This window comes from Notothenia rossii (assembly GCF_949606895.1).
Source record: "Notothenia rossii genome assembly, chromosome: 8".
Classification (NCBI taxonomy): Eukaryota; Metazoa; Chordata; class Actinopteri; order Perciformes; family Nototheniidae; genus Notothenia; species Notothenia rossii.
The window spans coordinates 31,669,299-31,687,002 of NC_136906.1; the positions used below are offsets into that span (position 1 = coordinate 31,669,299).

At 43.5% G+C, this 17,704-nt stretch overlaps 1 protein-coding gene across 4 annotated transcripts; it reads right to left on the reverse strand.

Moving 5' to 3' along the window:
• Positions 1-94: 94 nt before the first annotated feature.
• On the reverse strand, positions 95-15,835 carry LOC307016461 (E3 SUMO-protein ligase KIAA1586-like). 4 transcript variants are annotated; one of them, XM_079645580.1, is made up of 4 exons: positions 15,736-15,835; positions 2,944-3,015; positions 2,540-2,632; positions 95-2,215 (listed from the first exon to the last, which is right to left on the reverse strand). In XM_079645580.1, exon 4 carries the CDS (start codon positions 1,507-1,509, stop codon positions 331-333), a length of 1,179 nt encoding a protein of 392 aa, XP_079501706.1. In that variant the 5' UTR covers positions 1,510-2,215; positions 2,540-2,632; positions 2,944-3,015; positions 15,736-15,835; the 3' UTR covers positions 95-330. The 4 variants fall into 4 exon arrangements, with proteins under 4 accessions (XP_079501706.1, XP_079501707.1, XP_079501704.1 ...); XM_079645581.1 differs by lacking the exon at positions 2,540-2,632; XM_079645578.1 differs by lacking the exon at positions 15,736-15,835 and having other exon boundaries at positions 2,944-3,254.
• Between the last annotated feature and the right edge of the window lie 1,869 nt (positions 15,836-17,704).

Genomic DNA, 17,704 nt, shown 5'->3' on the forward strand with positions numbered 1-17,704 from the left:
TTTCGCATAGATCTGCACAAATATCACACAATAATCATTTTCAACATATTTTTCAATGTATTAGATATTTATTCAAACTTGTTCAGCCCTATTATCTTCCATAAATCATTGTCAAACTATGTACTGTATCAGCTTAAATGAACCAGCAAACATCCTTGAAGTGCTACAAGACAAATTAGCTTCAAACAAGAAACCAATTAACAAATATGCTTCACCTCAATAAATGAGGGTTGAAAAAGCACTCAACATGTCCATACTGGGTTCAATGTGTTAGTCCACAAGCCCTGAAAAAAGGATGGAACACTTCTAGACATACTGTAGTCTGGTAGTCTACAGAGCTTTCCAGATATGTTTGTACTCAGGCATCTGAGGTGTGCATTGCCTCCTTGCTTGCGTGGCAGAGCGATGGCTTCTCAGCCATGTTGTGACGTACTTCCTTGGCTCAAAAAGTGTTACAAGGGGCCCATTGATGCTGATCATCATCAAATGACTTACATTTGACAACAACAGTGTCGATCTCTTGTCTGTGCATACATTGTTCATGAGACTGAAGCCCCTTTCACACTCAGCAGTGCTGCAAGGGATGGTCTTCATGCATTGTATGAGTGGCTTTAAGCTTTCAGGCTCACTGTCTGGGTGCTCAAGGAAATCTCTCATACCCTTAACTGCTTGCTCTTCACCAAGATTGAACCGCCTACAGAGTCGTTTCACTTGTGCCTCACCATGCCGTATGCCAGGGGTTGATGGCCAGTTGCCTGTATCCAGAACACTGAGATCATGAAGCATTTCACCATCAAATGAGAGGCGGTTCTCCAAGTTGTTGATCAGACTTTGTAGGAATTGTTTTGCATTGATTGGTGTGAGCTTTGCATTTGACTCCAAGGGAACAGATCCTAAATGTCCCAAAGCTTGTGCAGTCAGTGCCTCCTCTAATTTCTCTCCTTTGGTATCTTTGAATGATGCCAGCACTCTGATGGTGCGCTTTAGAAGATGGTCTGCTCTCAAGAGTGTGACAGAATGGGCCTGGAGTTGCTGAGACAGGTTTACAAGTTCAGACAGTGCATCAAACATGAGTCCGAGGTCACACAGGAATTCCTTGCTTTGCATTCGACGTGCCAGGCCTCTATAAGTTTGTCTCTCTTTGCTGCTTCTTGTTTGCTCGCCTGCAGCATTTTCAAAGTGTCTATTGAGTGCTTCATATGATGTCCACACAGCCTTTACAGAACGGAAACTGCTGGCCACCCATCGCGTACTTAAAACTCTGACAATTTTCAGGACTTGCGAGCCCACTTCTTGTGCTGCTACCAGAAGCTCTCGTGAATTCTTATTGGACTGACTGTAGAGATTGTGGATCTTCTCTAGGAACACTTTGAAGTGGTTGACTGCCTGAACTTCATCCACAGCATCAGATACAGCCAGTTCCAAACGGTGGTTCATGCAGTGCCATGTGAAGAGGTTAGGGTACCTTGCTGTCAGCCTGGTTGCCACACCAGAGTTCTTGCCTAACATGACACTGGCTCCATCAGAAACAAATGAGACCCAGTTATTTTGAAGCCACTCTTCAGTGAAGCCTGTAGTGTCAAACAGTTCAGCAGAGCTTCTTCTATATCCTTTGCCCTTTGGCTCTCCAGCTCAACCAGCTCCAGGAACAAAAATTCAGGAGTAGCTCCATCCACTGAGGCTTTCAAGTTGACAATCATTGCAGATTTGTGGCTGATAGATGTAGCCTCGTCAATGAGAACAGACAACTTGCTTGAAGACGTCACAATACTGTGAACTATTTTTTTCTGCATCTCTTTTGCTATGTGTTCTACAATTTTTGTGGAACTGTACCTTGAGTGCAGACTAGTGCCCATGTTGGCACCATTTTTCTCCTGAAGCTCAATGAGACTATCATGGTCAGTAAAAGGTCGGTTCATCTTCGCAAGATAGTATGCTGTTCTGAATACAGAATCTGTTTCTGCAAACACAGTCTCTTACACAGCTCTCACCAAATGTCCCACTAAATCCTGTCCAGCCTTCTCCGTGAGCTCCTGGGCTATTTTGTGTGCTCTGGACGTCTCATGTCGTCTAATCTTGTTTCTCAAAGAGGCCAGAGATGTTGATCTGCTTGAATCTGAGGACTGGATCTTAAAGTGCACCCACTCCTCAGACATAGACACTCGTTGTTCTGTGAGGACACCTGTTGATTTTGTAGCGCTGCAAAGAGCACAACCTGGAAATAAACAAAACCATGATACAAGTTTGTACCAATAACATCTGCAGAAAAGATCCAAGATTTCCTCAAAAGTATTTAATAAACTGCTCACAATATTTACATCATGGCTAACAAATGCATGAAAAGGAGAAAAATGTTCCACTTTTTCAATAGCTAATTATTTGACAACTACTGATAACTAACATATAGTAATATAATGGTGCAAATGTTTTAAATGCACTTTTAACATGAGCATGAATTAACTCTCATTTGCATAGTCATTGACTTTATGAATTTCTGTTGTTTAGATCAGCTTTCCTTTGCATGTGTGCTGACATTTACCTAACTTTCTGTCCCTCCACTCTAACCAAGGATGTCTGTTCTTAAATTCCATAGCCTGACTTTCAGTCCACAAGGCTGGCTAGGAGCTCTCATCTGTGTCCGAAACAAGGAGATAATATAAACATTGTGTTCTGTTTATGACTGCACATACACACACAAAGCTACACACACACACACACACACACACACACACACACACACACACACACACACACACACACACACACACACACACACACACACACACACACACACACACACACACACACACACACACACACACACACAGTATCTCGCTCTCTTTCTCTTCCATTGATCCACCACACTAACATTGATCAAGTTAGCTAGCAAGTTAGCTAGTTAGCTACAGTTACGTTAATGATAACCATGCTAATTTCACTTACCGGGTAAATTTGCGGTAGCGCCGGGCTCGTTCTCTGTCACCTTTAGGACAGCCGCCTGACCTGGCTCTTCTTCTGTAGTGATAATAGGGGAAAACTTAGGAAAACATTGCAATATTGTCGTCTGTTTTCGTTTCATGTTTGCTTCCTGTTTAGCGCTCCGCGAACTTGAATGGTGGACGGATCAAATTCTGATAACGTTAGAGAAACGTGGGGTTTGTCAGAGCCGAACAGAGTGTGTTGCTGTTGCCTAGCAACAGGCCACAGGCGACGGAAGCCCCAGACGTCCAAAAGTATTAACACAGAAGGGGCGAAAGCGTGAAAGCGCAGTCACAAAATGATGTTGTTACGTATCATCGCTCATTTTTAAGAGGGTATACGGAAATCACTGGCATTTTCTAGAGGGTATACGGCGTATACCAGCGTATCACGTAGACTACACCACTGGTTATGTGTACTAATGTATGCTTTATTAGGGCCCGAGCACGGATGTGCTAGGACCCGACGGCGTCCTAGCACGAAGTGCGAGGAAACCTATTGTTATTGGTGGAATTATTATTATAGTGCTGGCGTTTCCTGTTTCTGAGGCCTTTAGGACGCTTAAAAAGTTGTATGAATTTGCACGGACGCCAGGACCCGTAAAAATTGCAACATTCTGGAGTCAATGGGTTAAAATATTGCAACGTGCTCACTAGCGCCACCTATCAAAATCCCATTTAGGAATAAATGTACATAGTCGCACCGTAACTCCGAATGACCTGAAATTTCGCAAACCTATCCGGGTGAACCTGCTCTACAAATAATCCTCTTGCAACCCTAAGCTCCGCCTACATTTTTTTTCTTCTATATTAGCATAATGTTCAAAACAGTTAAATATTCACTTAAATTTCAATTTTCAGTTTTTCAACACCAAACTTCGTATACAGCATCGGTGAAGGGCAGTGTTGTGCTAGTTACTGAACACCAGTAACTAGTTACATTACTAGTTACTTCATTTCAAAAGTAACTCAGTTACTTTACTGATTACTTACACCAAAAAGTAATGCGTTACTGTGAAAAGTAACGTTCTAGTTACTTAAAAAAAGGGCTCCCAAAAAAAAAAAGCTCCCATTAATGCCCTTATAGCCTTCATTTAAGTACTGTTATTGCATTGGAGAATAATACAATCTGTTGATCAACTTGACATGCATTTGCATCACTGAACTCTGCTAAGCAATGTGGTCTATACAAACACAAACACAAAGATATGTTTCAAAGTGACAATTTATCGTCGTCAGAGAGCAATTCTGGTTGATACATGGCAAAGGCTTTCACAAAGTTAGAGCCGTTATCAGTAACCGTGGAGGTAACTTTTGTTGACACTCCATACAAAGAGTGAATGTGGTCAATCTCACTAGCAATAAGATCGTACGTGTGCCTACCCTTTATCCTCTTACAGGCCAACGCAGCTTTCTGGCGTTGTAAAGTGGTGGGGTTTATCCAGTGAGATGTTATCCTGAGGAAGCTTCTGTTGTGGACAGACCAAATGTCTGCGGTGGTCGAGATGTATTCCAGCCCCTCAAATGTTTTCTTTAGCTCGCTATCCATTTTGATATATTCTTTCTCCAGGTAGTTGGAAAACGTTTTGCGTCCCATATGCCGTGTGCCGCCCGGACATGGTATCATGCTTACTAGCTCCCTGAAAGCGGGTGACTCCACTGTAGAAATAGCCTGCACGTGTTCAACAACATACCGTGCAATGGCTTTATCCACTTTCACCTGACTAGCAGTCCCTCGGTTGAAATCCAGCCGCTGTTGCTTGGGTGGAGGTGGAGGTGGGGTGGCGTCGGATGGCTCTGGGTCTGTGGTCTTAACTAATAGCTTCGTCCCAGCATGTTGTTTTTGCAGATGTTTTTAACAGATTGGAATTGCTGTTTTGAGCAGTAGATAGGATCTTTGACCCGCCAAGACACAACTTACACTTAACTAACACATTATTTTCTTTATGCTCGAGAAAAGTAAAATAGTGAGCATATCTCCATGCGGAGAAACTCAACTTGTGCTCCGCCGTCGCCATGATAGTATTGTTAGTAGGCTAACTAAACACAAACACGCCCACAAAGCGTCTCCGCATGTGACACAGGAAGTATCTAAGTAAATGTACTCAAGTACTGTACTTAAGTACAGTTCTCATCTCTGTTCGCCTCACTGTTGGCGCCGCTCACCAACGTCTGGGAGCCGAGACTATATATAAAAAATAACGGAGTAACGCACCATGTAGTAACGGTAACTGAGTTACTGAATTTAAAAAATAACGCGTTAGAGTACTAGTTACTGCCAAAAATAACGGCGTTACAGTAACGCGTTACTTTGTAACGCGTTAGTCCCAACACTGGTGAAGGGTCAGATACATTACCGTAGAAAATGAGCATGTTAGGACAATAAATATTGCTGCCGTCAATCAAAACGTTCTCGCAAAAAGGCGGGGCTTAGAAATAAATGCTCATAACTCATCAACAATGTATCCAAACATCACATATTTTGGCAGATAGGTTCAAACTGTCTTGGGGAATAGGCACACCAAAGCATTTTCATTTTGAACTATAGGGGGCGCCAAAAACACTACCAATTTATAACTCAAGAGCGGATTGACTAATATATATTTTTTTTTTTTACACACACTCTCGGGGTGACTACAAACTCAGATTTAAAGGATCGCAACAAATTCCGAAAGTGGGCCTGGCCTAAACATTTAAAAAAACATTGCCATAGCATAAAATGAGCTTCGGACGCAAGACTTGGGACACACGTCAGAGCCCACGACCTTTTCGAGAATGTAAAAAAAACCCGTAATCTTTCAAAAAAAGCACCCACTAGCACCCCCTATTGTGTGGTAGTCACATATAGTTTCTCAGAACTTCACAAATTTTGGCACAGACATTCCTCATAGAATTGCGGACATATTTGTATATAGATTCCATTAGCCCCGCCCCCCAGGAAGTCGGACATTTAGAAAAATGTGCGTTTTTCATGCATTTTAAGCACATTCTTGCGAACTCCTCCTAGGGGAATGATCGGAAAATTCCAATCGAGGACACGTTCAGCCCCTATCCAATATCATGCTAAATTGAGAAGAACATTTTTGAAAGCTCAATCGTGGAGGTCGTTAGCTAACAGCGAATACACAATTTTTGACGATTTACATGTCGCAAATTACTCCAAACTACTCGGATATAGTTATTCCGATATTCACGAAACGCTGTATACATATTTATATTATGATTGCACACATATTTCAAATTGCCTTCCATTAGCCCCGCCCCCCAGAAAGTCGGCTATTTTCAAAAAATGTGCGTTTTTCAGCCATTTTAAGCACATTCTTGCGAACTCCTCCTATGATCGGAAAAATTCCAATGCAGGACAAGTTCAGCCCATATCCAATGTGATGCTAAATTGCGAAGGAATAGTCGATCGCTTAAACGAGGACTTCGTAAGCGAACGGAGAACTTTCCATTTTTTACGATTTACATGTCACAAATTACTCCAAATTACTCCAAACTAGGCCTACTCGCGTATAGTTTTTCCAATATTCACGAAACGCTGTAAACAAATTTCTCTTATGATTGCGGACATATTTCAAATTGGCTTTTATTAGCCCCGCCCCCGACAAAGTCGGCCACTTTAAACAATTTTCGTTTTTCATGCATTTTAAGCACATTCTTGCCAACTCCTCCTAGGGGAATGATCGGAAAAAATTCAATCCAAGACACCTTCAGCCCCTATCCAATATGATGCTAAATTGAGAAGAACATTTTTGATAGTTCAATCGTGGAGGTCGTAAGCTAACAGCGAATACACAATTTTGGACGATCTACATGTCACAAATTACTCCAAACTACTGGGATATAGTTATTCCGATATTCACGAAACGCTGTATACACATTGCTCTTATGATTGCGGATATATTTCAAATTGCCTTCCATTAGCCCCGCCCCCTAAAAAGTCGGCCATTTGGAAAAATGTGCGTTTTTCATGCATTTTAAGCACATTTCTGCGGACTCCTTCTAGGGGAATGATCGGAAAAATTCCAATCCAGGACAAGGTCAGCCCATTTCCAATGTGATGCTAAATTGCGAAGGAATAATTGATCGCTCAAACGATATTCATTACAACAGACACCTATACACTCCCTAACCCTAACCCTACTGTTTATTTGTAGATATCTCCTAAAGCCTAAAAATAAAGTGTGAAATGTGGGCTGCCTGTTACATATATTATTGAGCGATATATATTATACACACTGTTCTGTTTCTGCACTGACCTCAGCAGCTGTTCTCACTGTAAACATCGTGTTACAATGAAAGCAGTTGTATTAAAAAAAGAAATAGCCTAACATCCAGGGGAGTAATTAGTGAGTAAACAAACAGTAAAGGGCAGAAAGTCTGATGCACATTTTATCATCTCAAATAACTTATAATCACAACGGGAACAGTTTGCAGAGCTGTGCTTCGTTGACATAAGTCCAGCCATGCGTCACGCCTCTTTTAAACATCACTGTTGGCTGAAATCGACTCCGGAGGACACATCCCTCGGTTATAGCTCCTCCAGAGAGACTCCACTCTCCTCTCTCCTCTACATCGTTGTACCCTCGGTTATAGCTCCTCCAGAGAGACTCCTCTCTCCTCTAAATCAGTGTATCCTCGGTTACGGCAACTCCAGACAGCCTCTTCGAATATTGATCCTCGACGAGCCTTTAGAGAAATTTGTTTTCCTTCGAGACGGCGCGCCAACATCCGTTTCCGGATCGATGCCGGAGGACCTGGGACGCGAAAATGTGAGAAATGACAAACGGCTCATTTCCGAGGACTCGCGCGCGTCTGCTTGACGCCGGGACGACCGGCTGCCCTCCCCGACAGGCGCACGGACGCGAGGGCCCGCCCATCACTGCGCGCACAAGTGCGACCGCAGTTTTAATTTCTGTATTGTATTTCTAGTTTCACAATGAGAATCATACAGTAAACATCAAGAAAAGCCAAAGCCTTGTGATTATTGGAGGATTCAAGTTGTTAGCTACCTGTTTAGCTTTGCATAGCCGCACACTGCGAGGGCAGAACAGTGAAAAGATCACAGCACAGCGAGCTCAAGCACACGAAGCGAACCATGAGTCTACGGTCAGCAGGAAAGTATGTTAAAGAAAAACTTGCAGGTTTTTTTTTTTCTACATTTATGCTTAAACTTGCTTGAAATTACAATTAAAAAAGTGAATGCAGGATTTGATATGTTTTACGAGACATAAGGGCAGGAATTCAGAGGGAAAGGAGCAATTTTGAGCTCTGCTCTTAGAAACGGCTTTTTTTTAAGGTCATACGTCAAACGCGTCATATTACATCACAAAAGGGACACATCTCCGCTCTCTGACCGCGGGAATAGTTAGTAGTAGGGGTGGGCGATACCACAAAATCTGAATTTGATCCGATACCAAGTATTTCAGGGCCAGTATCGCCGATACCGATATCGATACCGATACTTTTTTTAAATGAAAAGCTTCTTATGTACTTTCACCTAGGGGAGAGCTGCATGACACGATTTTAGAGCTGAAAGCATCATAAATAGACTAAATCTGAATTCATTTTCATGAATAAAGACAGGACAGTTTTTATAGACAAATAAACGTTTTACTTTTGCAAATGTAAAGTGCAAACATGAAAAATAACAATACAAAGTAGCCAGAGTAGCAAACTGTCTTCTTGCACACATCACAGTTTGCTAAGTTTTAATTGCCAGTTGTGAAATTGCTCCAAACAACGGTGCTCTTTCTCTCAGCCATCATGCGCGTGTGTGTGTTGCACTCGCGAGTTGCTGGCTGCTGCTGTCCTGCCCTGCCGGCTGCTGTCAGTCAGCTTGATAATCGGCGTTCAGGCAGGGAACGTGCTGCGCGAGCCTCGAGGAGAGGAGGACAGCAGTGGAGAGAGAAGAAAAGAGCATATAGGCTACTTGTGTTCGTCTGCACATAGTTTTTTGAAGAAATTGACAAATAGAGGAGATGGGGGGGAAAAAGTATAAAAGTATCGATCCTATTGGCTCTAGTATCGATATTTTGAAACGTAACGTAATATCGGAAGTATCGATATTTTGGGATCGATCCGCCCACCCCTAGTTAGTAGTTCCGTTGAGCAATTGTGTTGAGCGGTTGTGTTTGTGTTGCGGTTGTGTTTTAGTGAGCTGGTATTTTTCGGTAGTTTTACATTGTATTTCACCATTTGAATTTGTAATTTGTAATCATGGTGCAGTATTGTGTTTGTGCATGTTGCACAAATACCAGCCTGTCAGGACATCGAGTCCACAGTTTCCCTCACGGGAAAAGGACCGCAGCTAGCGTTCGTTCCTGGGTAGGGTGACCAGGTCCCAACAAACCAAATGTGGGACAAGGAGTATGTTTGTGTGGGACAATGTGGGACACCCTCTCAACAGCACCCCGGAAAAAAAATCTCTATTTCTATTCTGTTTCATTTGGTTTATTCAACAGCATCCAATAAACAATGACAGAAAGTGAAGTCAAAATGCAGTAACAATTTAGTATCTTGATAAAGAAAAGTAAACTAAGGCTAACCAAGGCAGCAGGCAATATTCACTTCAAGTGTTTAGAGATGCATCTTCCTAATTCAACTAGTGTATTACCTGTAAAAGTAGGTACAACATAAATTTATAGATAAAATAAAAACATAAATACGAATCAAAACTGGCCAGGAGGCAACAAAAACATAATAATACATAAAATAAAATAGCTTTAGTTTGTCCATCACAGCAACAACAGGTGGGCCCCCCCACAGTGTGTGGGCTATTTTGTCACCTAGAACCACTGGTGTCTTTAACTCTGTCAAACAAATCTCCACAGAGGCAGGGGCAAGCACATCTGTTATTATGGACGCTGCTTTTGTACGACTGTTGTGTATTAGTAGAAAGAAATTAATGAAACAAGGGACAGAGGATACGGGTACTCAACTCTTTACTGTTCGTCATGCTTAACTGCCACAGCATCAACTCCCGGGCTTACTCTTCTTCTCTCAACATTGTATGTATACTCTGGTTACACTGCGCCCCCTATTGGCAGGAGTATATTAGAACACAACATTTCCTCCCTTCTTAAAAAGAGTTACTTCTCCCCTTGAACAGCATGCATAACATTAGCATTTTAAACAGACACTTACGTAGTAACCATGAAACCATCTGTAATGATAATAACTTCACATATCACAATATGCAGAACATTTTCAAACATTAATTCAACCACAGTTTAAGTGACATAGTCCTCAATCCAAACAGGCTGCTTTCTGATTCGCTGGTTCCTGCTCTGAGCACCATGCACTGTAGCTGGCTTAGCAGGCCTCACTTCTTCTGATGGAGGAGTGAATGTTTCTGGAAGCACCGACAGGTGTGAAGCATCCCAGGTTTTTCCATTATCAAGTGTGTAACTGTGAGGTCCTTTCTGCTTGGTCACTTTCAGAGGCTCACTGAACTTTGGCTTTCCCTTTTTGACATGCAGCGGGTTTCTCACACGCACCAGGCTTCCCGGATGTATTTTGGGAATCTTGGCATTTCTTTTTGCATCAGAATATGTTTTCATGTGCCACTGTTTCTTTTCCACTCTGTCTCTCAGTTCCTGATCCTGAGTATCCGTAAGCTGTGGCAGAATTGAGAGTTTGGTTCGCATTTTTCTTCCATACATGAGCTGGAACGGAGATGTCCCTGTAGTGGCGTGAGGTGTAGCTCTGTAGACCTGAAGAAACTCAGCAACGTGAGCTTTCCACGGAGCGTTCTCTCTCTGTGCCGTGAGAATGCTTTCCTTCAGCACTCTATTTAGCCTCTCCACCGCTCCATTTCCTTCTGGATGGTAGATTGTAGTCCTGATGTGTTGGATGTCTCTTTCTTCTAGGAAAAAGGCGAGTTCTGAGGATGTGAATTGTGGACCGTTATCTGTCACCACAGACACAGGGTTCCCTTTTTGGCTGAACACTGATCTCATGAAGGTGATCACTGTTGCAGTAGTGCATATTGGGGCAAAACACACTTCTGGCCATTTTGAATAGTAGTCAGTCATAGTAATAGCAAACTTACAGTCCACCGGACCAGTCTCAAATGGGCCCACGATGTCAAGGGCAAGCTTTTGCCATGGCCCCTGAGGCAGAGGGACTGGTGTCATAGGTGCAGGGTTAGTTTTAGCTGTTTTATCATTCATCTGGCAGGACACACAGGCGGCGATAACCGATTGTACCAGTGCATCCATTTTAGGCCACCAATACAAGTCTCTGAGTCTCTGTTTTGTGCGTACAATGCCTTGGTGACTCTCGTGTGCTAAGGATACCATGTGTGAGTGTAGCTTTACTGGAACAACTAACCTGTGACTCCCTCTCAGAATGAGTTGTTCATGTGCAGAAAGTTCATTTCTCACCTGGTAGTACGGCAACATGTTAGCAGGCAGGCCTTTGGATGAAGCTGGCCACCCGTCTGTCATGTAGTTGCGTAGCTGACGTAACTCTGGACAGGAAGTGCAGGCATCTGTGAAGTCAGACGAGGGAACAGCAGTCAGCAGGGCAGAGACAGCAGCAACCATCTCTGGTTCCGTGTCTGAGGTGCAGTCCTGTCCGTGTGGCAGTGGCAGGCGGGAAAGGCAATCTGCTGCATGGTTCTGAGCACCGGGTCTGTAGACAATATCATAGTTGAAGCAGAGTAGCCTGGCCGACCAGCGTGCTACTCTCATACCAGCTCTCCCCATGCCTTTTGTAGCCAAGAGTGTGGTCAAAGCTTGGTGATCAGTCCTTAAGGTGAACTTTGTTCCCCACAAGTAGGTTCTCCAACGCTCTGCAGCCCACACACAGGCCAAAGCTTCTTTTTCTACCACAGAGTACTTTCTCTCTGCAGCACTAAGAGAGCGCGAAGCAAATGCCACTGTTCTTTCAGTGTTGTCACGATGTATCTGTGTCAGCACCCCACCTATGCCATAGTCTGAGGCATCTGTAGACACTATGGTGGGCCGTGACGGGTCAAAAAGAGCGAGTGATGAACTGTCTGTGATGAGTAGTTTAACCTGCTGAAAACTACTCTGTGCCTCATCAGTCCATGTGAATGTAGCTCTGCGTAGCACATCTCTCATTGGTTCCACCACAGTTGCATAGTTCTGTATGAACTTGGAGTACCACGATGTTAGGCCAAGAAAAAACCTGAGAGTCACTGGATCACTGGGTGATGGAGCATCCCGAATAGCTGCAATGTGGTCATCATTTGGCAGCAGACCTTCCTTGCTTATGCTGTGTCCTAGATACGTTAGTTTGTCCTGGTAGAATTTGCATTTATCTGTGTTGAGACTTAGTCCAGCTTCCTGCAGTCGGTACAGTACTGCTTTCAGGCGGGTTTCATGCTCAGCACGGCATGAGGAGTAAATGATGATATCATCCAGATATGCCTGCACTCCAGGTAAATCTTTCAGCACCATGGACATCATCTTCTGAAATGCTGAGGGTGCTGATGCTAGCCCATAGCAAACTCGCTTGTACCTGAAAAGTCCCTTGTGAGTAATGAAAACAGTCAGATCTCTGCTGTCCTCATGCAGTGGAAGCTGGTAGTATGCATTAGCCAGGTCGAGGGTTGAGAATATGGTAGCTCCTCTGAGTTCTGAGAAGAGCTCCTCCATGTGTGGAATGGGGTAGCAATCCATTATGACGGCCTTGTTAGGCTCCCTGAGGTCTGTACACATCCTTATTTTAGATGAGTTATTTCGTTGAGTCACAACGATCGGTGATACCCAGGGAGAGGCATCTATTTTTTCAATGATGTCAGCATCAAGAAGGCGCTTTAACTCTGCAGAAACAGCATCTCTGACTGAGAATGGAAGCCTTCTCAATTTCTGCTGCACAGGCTTCACCTCATCTTTCACTCTTACTTTGTGTACTACGTTCCTAACACAGCCCATAGGTAAAACTGTATTAACAGGTGCAGATGCAGTAGGTGTCGGTGTAGTAGGAGTTGCAGGTGGGGTTGTTATCTCTCTGACTGTGTGCTCTGACTTCAGTACCACTCTGTTTCTCATGATGACCATTTCCAGTGCCTCAAACAGGTCCAGGCCCAGCAGTATTGAACCTGACTTCACAATGAAAAGGGTAGCTGAGGCAGTATTTCCGTCATGGAATGCACGTAAATGCAGTTTCCCTAGTACTGGGATTCTCTGTCTTGAGTATGTGACTAGAGGAACCTTTGTAGGTTTCAGTGGTATGTGACTGAAATAGGTCTCGTACACATGAGCCGGCAGCAGTGACACTGAAGAACCAGTATCTACTATCATCTCAAATGACTGGTTAGCAGGAGAAAGTCCCAAATCTACAGTGCACATTATTTTCTTCTCTTTTGGGGCAGAATTATTCAGCAATAAAACAGTCAGTTCTGGAATAACGACCTCCCTCACTTCACGTTTTTGTTCTGAACGACACACTTTGGCAAAATGCCCAGTTTTTCCACAGGATTTGCATATTTTGTTTGTAGCAGGGCATTGTGTGGAATTGGCCATATGTTTATCTGAATCACATCTGTAACATCTTCGTGCTTGCTCAGACTTTCTCTCACCTTGCCTTTGTTTACTTGCAGCGGGACGTTTTTGTTCCCATTTTGGCGCGCTGATCTCTCTCACAGGCACTTCACTGTTGGAGAACTCGGCCATGTTGCGCGCCGCCATTTCCACCTGATTTGCAATCTGAATGGCTTTATCCAGTGTCAGTTTGTCTTCTAGCAGCAAGCGTTCACGTATGCGTCCACTGTAGGAAGCGTTCACGTATGCGTCCACTGTAGGCTTTTTCCACGATCTGATCACGCAGCATATCCTGTTCTGCATTTCCAAATTCACAAAAAACGAGCATTTCACGTAGCGCAGAGACGTACTGTGCAATTGTTTCATCATGTCTCTGGGCTCGTTGGCGGAACCTGTGTCTCTCCGCAATTACGTTTACCTTCGGCACGAAATGCGCCCGTAGTGCAGCCACGGCATGGTTGTATGTAGTTCCCGTTTCAGTCAATGTGTAGAATATCCTCTGTACTTCGGTTCCGACGCTGTGTAGCAGCGTTGCACGTATACGGGTATCCGGCCACTTGGCTCCTTCCACGTCGATCACTAGCAGATAGTTTTCGAACATTTTTAGCCATGTTCCAAATGGCATAGTAGGTTCTCCCGGACACTGAAGAAAGGTGGGAGGTAAAGGAGTAGAAGCCACGGCCATCCTCGTCGCCAATTTGTTGTGTATTAGTAGAAAGAAATTAATGAAACAAGGGACAGAGGATACGGGTACTCAACTCTTTACTGTTCGTCATGCTTAACTGCCACAGCATCAACTCCCGGGCTTACTCTTCTTCTCTCAACATTGTATGTATACTCTGGTTACACTGCGCCCCCTATTGGCAGGAGTATATTAGAACACAACAACGACCACATGACATTTTCTTTACTATCTCAGAGTCTGGAAAAATGGTCGGCGCTAGCTTGTTACCACAGTCATTTGACCTGTATGATTGGGAGTGTTGCACTGTATGGTAAACACTTGTTATTTCTGCTGCTGTTACCTTGTCTGAGTGGCCATCATTTTTTGGTTTGAGTGGGAATGTCTCCATAGAGTGTGATGTCTCTTTTTGAGCGACACGTTTCTTGTGAGAATCGCATTCTCTGTGTCTTGTGAAATTGAAAAATTACTCTTGCAAAGATTGCAAAAAAATCTGCACTGGCTTCACCCACGGGTAAGTGTCTTCCCAGTCTTTGTTGTATGTGCATCTTCTTTTCTTCTTAGCTGTTGTTTCAGTTTCCTCCATTTTCCATAACCTGCTGCGTCGCCTGCGTTATTGGCTGACTTTCGTTGTTGTTGTTTGGCGGGGCCGCGGCGGAGTGTGTGTGAGTGAGCTATTCTCATTGGTTAAAACTTGACCAGCACCCGCCGTGTGTTACAGTTTGATTGACAGCAAACACACCCCCGTGATGATAGCCTTCCCTGCTTTCTCAACAGCCATTGGATAAAGCTGATTTTAGAAAAGCGTTTTAGCCAATCAAAATGAAATATGCGGGACATCGTCTCAATTTGCGGGACGCACCAAAAGTCGTAAAAATGCTGTACAGTCCCGCGCAAAGCCGGACATCTGGTCACCCTATTCCTGGGTGCGTTGTGCATCCACCTCCCTGCAGCACATACTCTCCACAGCTTTAGCAGGAAACCGTATTACATCTCTCTGCCCCCCTTCGCTGCTATCTCTATCTCCCCTCCGGTACACGGCACTGTAAGACGTAGTGTGAAGTTGCATTAGGTAACGCTGTGGTGGCTGTACTGCTCCAGCCGTCTCCTTTGTGTTTGTTTGTTTCCCCCTGTCTGTGTTGTTTGTGTGGGCGTGGTTGCTGTCACTCCTGGCTCCCGGCTCAACCTCCACTCACCTGCTGCAATCAGCTGTGCACCCTCCCCGACTACACACCTGCTTTCCATCAAGCCATTTACAACGGCATATCAACGGAGGCTCCACAACCTTTCTCCGCCAGATCGTCAAGTATCAGCCGTATCTCGCGTGTCCCCTCCGGTACACAGCACCGTAGTGTGGAGTTGCATTAGGTAACGCGAGATACGGCTGATACTTGCGCATTAGTTTCTGTTATGGATCAGTATCAACAGTCCTGCCAGTAACGTTACTATATTATCAATACTACTTTAGTTATAGCCTGATATATGATTGCTAACTTTACAATGTTGTGATGTGACTGAGATTAGCTAACATTAACTGTAGCTAACGCCGGTCACTCACCAAGACAGCTGCTCTGTTCTCCACTGGTTCTCCACACACCAAAGCTCCATTTCTCTCCGATGGCCGTTATTTCTTCTAATCCTCGGCTGCTCCTGGTCTCTTGGACGCATAGCAGGCTCATAATTATAATCATATGCATTCAAATATATATTTTCAACCTCTTCTGTGTCAAAACTAGCATTGTGATCCATTTTATTCATACGTTAGACCGGCCGCTCTCCCCCATGTTACGTCACACGCGGGAGGTCACGTTCGGAGGCTTTTTTATGCGGAAGTGAAAATGTCTTACTAAAACGGCGCCAGATGTCACTGTAGAGCAGGGGTCACCAACCTTTTTGTCACCGAGGGCTACTTCAAGGGTACTGAGTAATACGAAGGGCTACTTGTTTGATACAAACTTCCTGAATAACATAATTGCACGGTTCACCTTTATTGATAATATTATTATTAATAATAATCAGAATACATATTAATTTACTGTATGTGAAGGACTGTCTGATCACATGTTAATGTTAATTATTCCTCACAATAATTATTAACAATGATTTACCATTGCTATAGCAACCCCATTGTTTTGTTATGAAAATGTATCTATATTTATACACATTCTCGCGAGATCTATCAGGGGTCGTTGTAATGCTGCGTTCACACCGGACGCGACTTCGCTCTAATCGCTCGAGTTTCACCGCTGCTGCCAGCGGTGTTTACTCGCATCATTCAAACAAGACGCGCTGGCTCGGGAGCTACAACTACAACAAAATGAACATATTTTACCGTGATTAAATTGTAATACACGTTTCTAAATGATGCCGAAGTAACAACATACTGATACCGGTTAGTAAAAACCATAAATTAATGCTTGACAAGTCTGCAGACAAGACGGCAGGCGAAAAACCTTTTTAAATGCTTGTTTTCTGAATGGAGATTGGGTCGACCAGGCTAAGCTAACGTTGTATATGCTCATTCCACACTCATAACAACGGCCTACAGACATAAATAAACCAGCGACTGTATTCGCCATGACACAGACAGTCTGTGGTTTGTACTTGTTTAACTTTTGTCCAGTTTCTGAAAAGATATGAGGAGCTGTGATCTCTGTTTGCTAACTGCTAACAGCTAACTGCTGATGTTTTCTGGTTGAACGTCAGTGGCAGGCTGAGATCCTCACCACTACTGTGTGTGTGTGTGTGTGTGTGTGTGTGTGTGTGTGTGTGTGTGTGTGTGTGTGTGTGTGTGTGTGTGTGTGTGTGTGTGTGTGTGTGTGTGTGTGTGTGTGTGTGTGTGTGTGTGTGTGTGTGTGTGTGTGTGTGAGTGATGAGGCCCATGATCGTAGCTGCTCATGCTAGCTTGTCTCAGCTAAAGGTGGAACGGAGATTTGGTGCGTGGAGTTGAACTCTGAACCTATCTGGGGTCAGAGTTCAATTTCACGCACCAAATCTCCATTTCACTTACATATGTACATACAAAATGTGTGCTTTTAAACTTTTATATTCAATATTGTCATTTTAAAAATAAAAATGTATTCAATAATTTTTTTAGACAGAGCTCCATGGTGACTTGTGCTATTTTTAGAACATGCACGCGGGCGACCAATTTCCCCCCTGCAGGCGACTTAGTGCCCGCGGGCACCGCGTTGGCTACCCCTGCTGTAGAGTATATTTCTGTATATTGTTTTGAAAATCTAGTGTATTCATAATTTTCCTACACATTTATTCACTGGTGTCTCTAATCTGGAAGTTGCTCTTTAAAACCTCTTACACTGAAAAAAGAAAATAGTTGAACCAACTTAATTGAATTACTTCAATTGGTAACACGCAATTTAATTATGTTTTCTCAAATAAGGTTTTTTAATTATATTAACACAAATTATTCAAGTCAGATGTAATTAAAAATGTGTTTTCTTTCAAGTCAACAATTTGCATTAATCCAGCTTACATTTTCCAAGTTTTCAAACCCAATTATTTGCTTT